Source organism: Coffea eugenioides, chromosome 4 (genome assembly GCF_003713205.1).
Source record: "Coffea eugenioides isolate CCC68of chromosome 4, Ceug_1.0, whole genome shotgun sequence".
Classification (NCBI taxonomy): Eukaryota; Viridiplantae; Streptophyta; class Magnoliopsida; order Gentianales; family Rubiaceae; genus Coffea; species Coffea eugenioides.
The window spans coordinates 36,720,886-36,728,932 of NC_040038.1; the positions used below are offsets into that span (position 1 = coordinate 36,720,886).

The 8,047-nt window shown below is 35.7% G+C and overlaps 1 protein-coding gene across 1 annotated transcript; it reads right to left on the bottom strand.

Annotated features, from left to right (window-relative positions):
• Positions 1-3,066: 3,066 nt before the first annotated feature.
• On the bottom strand, positions 3,067-5,088 carry LOC113769287 (protein FAR1-RELATED SEQUENCE 5-like). The gene has a single exon (XM_027313749.1). The coding sequence runs from the start codon at positions 5,086-5,088 to the stop codon at positions 3,067-3,069; it is 2,022 nt and encodes a 673-aa protein (XP_027169550.1).
• Between the last annotated feature and the right edge of the window lie 2,959 nt (positions 5,089-8,047).

Here is an 8,047-nt window from a genome sequence, read left to right on the forward strand (position 1 = left end):
ATTTCATCCACACACTATACATTTGACCAAATGTTGAGTCTATTCTCTCGTTAATAGGTGGTTGTCATGCCTTCATCTACTCACCCAGGAGTACTATCCCATGGAGAACAGCATGAAATGACACAACAAGTAGTTGTTCAAGTTGGCAAAAGAAACCATTTACTATGCATGGTCTGAAACAGGTGCTCCGTTAAAAATTTCTATCTCTTTGGTATCTCCCCTCCAATACTTTATCAGTAGATCCTTTCTTTCATCCAATAAAAAAGCAGGAGGTATTAGCATAGTCATGCAACTCACAAACGAAGGATCTCATACAAGCTCACCATCAAAGGTTCGGCAAAAAAGACGAAAAGTATCGTTGGGTCCAAGAAATGCTCTAAGCAAGTACGAAACACCAGACGGGAGGATTTTATATGGTACTAAACGTGAATTCAGGAACGCTCCACTTAACACCAACAACTCTCTGGGATTAGCTGGCCACATTTTTAAAAATAGCGTCAATGATCATCTACCATCTGGTTATTTCGTTATGGACCATGAACCTATATGGGAGCCTGTTCGTGAGCGAAAAATGGAATTAGAGGTATTTTGTCGCTAGCATAGCCTCCGCGTCCCGAGAACAAGGTCAGCGGATCTTGTTATAGGACCACAAACCAATGATGCAAGCGTATTACATAGACTACAGCGAGAAGTTATGCAGATGGAGCGTAGGCTTCACAGGTTCCACGAGATTCAGGCAGCAAAAAGACATGGTATTAGAAAAGAATTTGATGTTCAGCACATTTTAGCAGATCCCATTCTTATATCCGACCCGGACCTATCTGACTTTACTGAATCAAGTGACGATGACTTTCAAAGGTACATACTCGATTGTCTAATGCATGACGGCGTTCCCAAGTGTTGTATGGGATACGACTGATAACAAGGGATGCAGTCCAATGTTCGTCAGGGTAGCGATAAAACTATACTCATTATAATCTCTACTCAAACAAATTGCTTACCCTATTTGGATATTAATCATGCCTGTTAAACATTCGTAACTAGTTGTAACGTAACAGTAACATATACCTAACTGGTTGTAACCCATTGTGTACTGTTCGTTCTTTTTTTGTTGCATTGTAAAACTTCATTTTAACGTTACAAATTAGTTCTCCAAAGAATCATTTTCTTATGCGCAACTATTACCAACATGTGCTCGTGACCTGGCTTGACCATAATTGAATTAACTGTGACCTGGCTTGACCATAATTGAATTAACCTAAAAATTTATAATACCAATTGATGTGCTTGCGATACATCATGTCAATGGTGTGCTAAATTCGTCAAGCGATGCAAAACAAATGGTCTCAATGATAATGTTTTTATAAAAATACCCCAATAATAATTCGAATTTAGCATCGTAACAAAATGAAGATAATTTGTACTTTAGATTGTCTTATCTGATACATCTTACCTTTGGCGGTGCGATCTATGCCAATAAATATGTTATTAGGGTATGCAATTGAATGTAGTAGAATGTATATATATCACGACAGCCATTCAACTGTTATGGTAGATTTAGTGAAAAATATCTAAACACCAAAAAAAACACGTTCAATTCTATTGTAAAATTGTTACTTCAATTTTCTACCAATTTTATAATTTTCTAACAATTTTATACAACCCAATACAAACTATTAATGACTACTAACACTAGATGCGATTACAATTGTAATCCATTTGTCTAAGTTTGAAAAGAGTGAAACATCAATGGTGCCTGTACAACCTCCTCAATAAGTTGTAACAACTTATTAACTGCTTGTAACGTACATATGCAGCATTCCCAAGTTGGGACAACCACTTAATGTCTTGTTCAAAAATTATAGGTACACATCATTCATCAACCTCATTCTCGGGGGAGCCGACGTCAACGGGTAGTTGCAATCCCTGGGTGTTATTTCTTCCCTGAAATACGTAACGATGGCAACTCAACAAATATTATTAATGAAACATACGGTTAATGATATACGATATTCAAGTATCCAATTAACAACATTGCATAAATATGTGCTCTAACGATAAAAATTTGTCACTTGGGGTGATGGTGAAAATACATGATATGCATCAATATCACAGTGTATTGAAATTGCCGCACGCTCCTCCTACATTATATAATATAAGTATTCGACTGTCAACAAATCATTACCAGTGTCTATATTGCTCACTTACAAAGTTAAATTGGACTAAACATTATAACAAAAATGATATATCAGACCATTAAAATATCTCTGATGGAGTTATACTTGAAAAAAATAGAAAATTTGGGATGCATTCATTCTATAGGGACACTTCCAGGAGGCCCCTGATTAGTCAAACAGTGGACCTTCGAATATTACAAAATAATATGTTATTAAAACAAGCATACATTAACTACATAATATGCATGATTTAACAGCGTTCGGGTGCCCACCATTATAATTAAAGAAAAAAAGTAGCTCTACTATAAGAACAAGAAGGTCTTTATTTTATCTATTAAATGTATGCATACCGTTTCACTTTCATCGATTTCGGGGGTAACAGCGTTTGGGGGGTCATTCACTGTCTAACTCATTAAATGCGTCTACGAGTTTTGTATGGGCCAAATCATTGTATAAGACAAATAAAATAGGTATATCATGAGGGATGACGGCCGTAACAACATTATCACACAATGAAACATCAATGTAACTATTTATGCTGTTAGAAACATCCAAATAAAAGCAAGAGTCATATCCATTTTATACTAAGTGAAACAGAGTCAGTAGATGAACGGCATCCTATAAACATGTGTTCCTCAAATAAAATCGATGTCGGCTCCGATTCTGAGACCTATAGTAGTGACATGACAATAATATTATTTCATAATGAATGGTATCTAAACTTTAGTTAATAGTATAACGATAACATTGTTTTAGCATAAATGTTCCCCAAATACCAAAATTGAATCCATACCGTAGTCTGTGTAGTCCTTAACTATCTAGATTTTCTTTTTACTCTGTCAAATTTATCGACCCAACTTCGTATCACTCTACTTTTCTTCCCACCGGCTCATTTTTTAATGCCTCTTGTGACTACTGCCTCTCCCATTTCATTTACAATTTCAATTTTATCCCGTTCCTCCATATTCAGATTTTTTTGCTTTTGCAAAGGTTGCTCTTCGCTTTCTGAGAGGAGGAGCTCAACTCTTTTTGTCAAATCGGATATGACAGTGATTACTACTTTGCTGGTGTCCTCCGACATTGCTGCTTGAGTTGCGACCTTAATCATGGCTGGAGAGAGCTCCCGATAACGAGTTGAAATGATTACTTTTGGATCAACCACAATTTCCGTTCCTCGCCAATCAAAACAGTCTCCAGCCCAAGCTCTTTTTGTCCATCGCCTCTTAACGTATTCAGGAGAAATTATTTTTATACCCACGGTATCAAACACCTTCAACACGTGCCCACACAAAATTCCTTCATTCTCGTATTTTTTACAACTACAACGTACATTTAGATCATTCCGATTGAATACCACTATTCTTTCAGGTCTTCTATCATACCTCATGACCGCAAACTCCACAAACATCCCTGCATCTTGTTGTCTCAATATAACCATAGCTGTTGACTTGCCATATTCATTTTGGAATGCAACAAATACGGTTGGTGAATACATCTCTGATGCATGCACAAGCATAGATGTTTGTCTTAACCCTACCATGGGGAGTTTTTGCCTCATTTCATATTCTGCGATCAGTTCATTATGTCTCTTTTCATCAACCACCTGATTGAAATGTCTAAAGAACTGCACAAGGTCATGATCCAGTTTTAAATGAATTTTAATTGCTGCATTTAGGCTTTCGCTAAGTTGGGTGTTTCGCATTCCCACAGTCCATCTTTCTTTCATTATGCATCTTGCCCATTTATCACGAATTCGATACAATCCAGAGAACCATTCATTATTTTCAAGATTGTGTTTCTTCACCATCGCCTCCCATACCCTATTGAATTGTTCCACTTCTTCAAATTCATACATGCAGGCACCAAGCATGTATAGAAGATCACTATTTTTCTTGTAGTGATTGCCAAGATGTTTCATAAAACTATGCTTTATGTGAAATGTACATAGACCGTGAAATGTTTCAGGCATGACAACTGAAAGAGCAGCTACCATGGCGTGATCTTGATCGGTTAGTATGGTACTTGGACGCTTTCCACACATTGCTTCTAGAAATGTACCAAACACCCATTTAAAAGAATCTATAGTCTCATCATACATAAAGGCAGCACCGAATATCACAATTTGTCTATGTTGGTTAAAACTCACAAACACTCCAAGTGGCCGGTATTCTTTATTTGTTTTGTAGGTTGTGTCGAATGTGATTACGTCTCCAAAAAAGTTGTAGTCAATTAACATTCCTGCATTAACCCAAAAGATATTCGTTATCTGCTCTTCACAGTCCAGCTGTACGGTATGAAAAAATGATGGATTCTCGAGTGTTTGCTCTTGAAAATAATTCAGCTTGCTACCTGCTTCTCTATATTTCACACTCGTTTCCCGTCGAGTACGAAGATATCGTTTCAGATCTTCCCGAGTATATCCCATATTTTCCATCCCACCTGCCTCCTTTCCCATAAGCTCATGACTCTGTTTCAATGAAAGCCCAGCATCCTCGCTTATTTCAGTTTGGAATCTTTGAGCCTCACTCACTTTTCTTTGTGATGGCATCATATGCGAACATTGAACAATGTGCAACTCATGATTATGTTTTAAGACAAGGTCATGCACATGGTACTTCATTGTCCCTCTAAGCAACACGATAACCATTTTAGCTCCACACCCCGCTTTCGTCGGTGTTCGTGTCCTCTTTGGCATCACATCACCTTTGTACTTGCGTTTTACACCTTCTTTGCAACAATTATATCTCCTAGATGTGGTCACACTATCTTTGTCTTTATTTAGATAGTCTTTGCGTACACTAAAACCCATTTTAAAGGCATATTTGTTGTAAAACTTGTACGCATCATCTTCACTGTTGAACTCCATTCCTAACTCGGGGGTCCCATCTTCTGCCAATTTACTACAATCCATTACTTCTGCTCCTACCAATTATGTATCAAACACCATAATTTGTAACAGTTCATAAATAGTATGTACATAAATGACAACATAAATGTATATTACCATTCATAATGTGTTATGTTACACACATTACTCGTATACCAAATCCTATTATTACGCTCATCGATATGATTAATGTTATACAAATACTCGTATACCAAATCCTATTATACTCTAAGACAACGGCATTATGTATGTACAAATACAACTCCGTGTACAATAAGTTATACGTACTGTAATGTGTTAGTCACATGATGTAAGTATATTTTAACTGTATGTACATCCACTCGGGTGATTATATTTAGGTTCTAGGTACTTTGTTTCACTGGATCTTATGTCATTCGTCAATGACAACCGCCTAAGCCAACTCCGTATTTTCTATTAGTTCTATATTTTGAGGGCCAAACAAACATTTTCTACTCATTGTAATATATTTATTACATCATGTAATTTACTTACAACACCAGGTACACCCATTTATTATTCATATAGGTCGGTCGTTTCTTCTGCTTCACCTCATTCAACTCTGCACCTCCATTTTATACACACTGCATGGTCAGGAGAGAGGGGCAAACTAAGATTGTGTCATGAGTATGGACCAACTACTGGATGCACAATGATTCATATCAATTGTAATACAATACCTATAATCTGTAACTAATTTACAACAGGATGTACATTCATTCACTTGTTAAATGTGACTTTATTTCTCTCATCTTTCCCTAATTCCGCTTTACTTGAATACATACCCCTGGGTCTTCCGATAACTACTATCCCATTATAATCCATCACTGAAAAGCTGAATGTTCACACACACACAGAAATACGGTACAACTTTACTATTCTTCTATCATCTTCATATGATGTCTTTAGTGAATCTAATTTCATCCTTCATTTAACAGATGTGCATTTGGGTGATAAATGATTGCCATAGTTAGTTACATGGTTCAGTCACGTTACTTTGGTCTGATAATACGCTCTACGTTTCACCAAACTCAGAGAGCGCAGCTACTTCTGCTATTAAGTTGAAGGACAAAATCTGGTGTTTTATGAGATGCTGAATTTCCTCTGTTTGCTTTTATCTTGCTGCCTGCCTTGTAAGCATTTAAAATGGATACAACATTTGCTGACCCAATCACCGAAGTCTCTTCTCAGTTTCTCGGTAACACTCTCGGACGGAAACTGAGAAAAGAAAACTGAGATAAGAGTTTTCTGTCAACTCCCTATCTTCAGACGGAGTACACGCCAAGACTCTTCCCTCAATTTTGTTTTTTGAGGCTAATTCAAAATTTCAACTTGCTTTTCAAAATTTCAACTCTACCGTTTGCTCCGTCTGATTCCGTTTGGAAGTCAAAAATTTTTTATTTCGAACGGCGTCGTTTTTACCCTTCTTAAGCCTTCCTGACGTGGATCATTTTTCTCCTCATGTTTTTGCCTGTAAGAGGACCGTTCAGGAGCAGTCGGCCTGATGACTGTTCCTGCCCCTAATCCGAAATTTGCTAATATAAGATTCAAGTAGCTAACGGCCAAACAACGTGCATTCAAATTGGATGCTTGGGAGAAAGATGTGTCGGATTGCAGTTATTTAAGTGTCGGCCGACACATTGGTGTCACATTCATAAATGTGCAATTCGTTGATAATCTGGCAGCACCCAATGGGGCAATAACAGGAGGCTGGAGAGATTGGATATATAGTAGCCACAGATTTGTGACAAAAATGGGCGCTGGACACGAGACCTCTTTTTCACTACCCTTCAAACCAATGGTTCTTTTCTATGATGTGCATAGTGACTAAGAGACAACCGTTGATTAATTTTGAAGACTTGGGATGTGAACACTTCTATAGTCTTCACGTGAACCCTTATGGAATTAAATTATGCTGTAGCAGTGGGTGAGATACTTTAATTTCAAATTCTTAATACCAAATATATACATGTCCAAACACTTTTTTGAGAATTTTTTTCCAAAGTTAAATTAAACAAGTTAAATATCCATTCCAAATGCATTCACTATATATATTGCAAACCAGTTACCTCTCTTAGTTGGACTGATGAACTAATAGACCGCAATAGTATATATTAAACTAATCCGATTCTTGATTTGCCTACTTTTTTATTGCAATAAAGTGATTCCAATCTAGTTATCAGGATATGGTGTTGTGTATCTTTTTACTCTTAAATCTAATTCTTCATTAAAAAAATTAAAAAAAAAAACTCCTTTGATTCTTTTATGATAAAATTTGTTACTTAGAAATTCCTAATTTCATATGTATTTTCATATTTTTTTTATCTACACAAAATTTTAAAATTTAACCAACAATATGAATCAATATACTTTTATTATCTCTCTTCTTTTTTCTTTTGTTTTCTTTTTTTTTTGAAGGAATTTGATTTTTAATTCAATAGATTGGCCATGTGTATGTGTGTGTGTCATTTTATTGGACCATATAATAATAAAAATAAGGGTTAAAAACCAAAAAGTCCCCTATAGTGTACCTAATACACAGAAAAGTCCCCATGTGGTTTCAAAACATACAAAACGACACCTCATGTTTTGAACTAAATTGTAAACTAACAGAATTTGTTAAACTTAACGAAAATGACAATTTCGGCTATTAAATTTACCAGATTCAGCTAAATTTATCATTAAATTTACCGGATTCCGTTAAGTTTAACAAATTCTATTAGTTTACAATTTAATTCAAAACATGAGATGTCGTTTTGTATATTTTTAAACCATGGAAAGCTTTTCTATGTACTAGATATACCACGAAAAGCTTTTTTTATTTTTAACCGTAAAAGTAATATATCAATTATTTAAAATTTTTTGTATAACATCATTGGCTGATAATTGCTAGATCAATAATTAAACCAATGATAAAAATAAAACTTTTCTGGTTTAACAAATAATGTTGGGTTACAAAATCTTT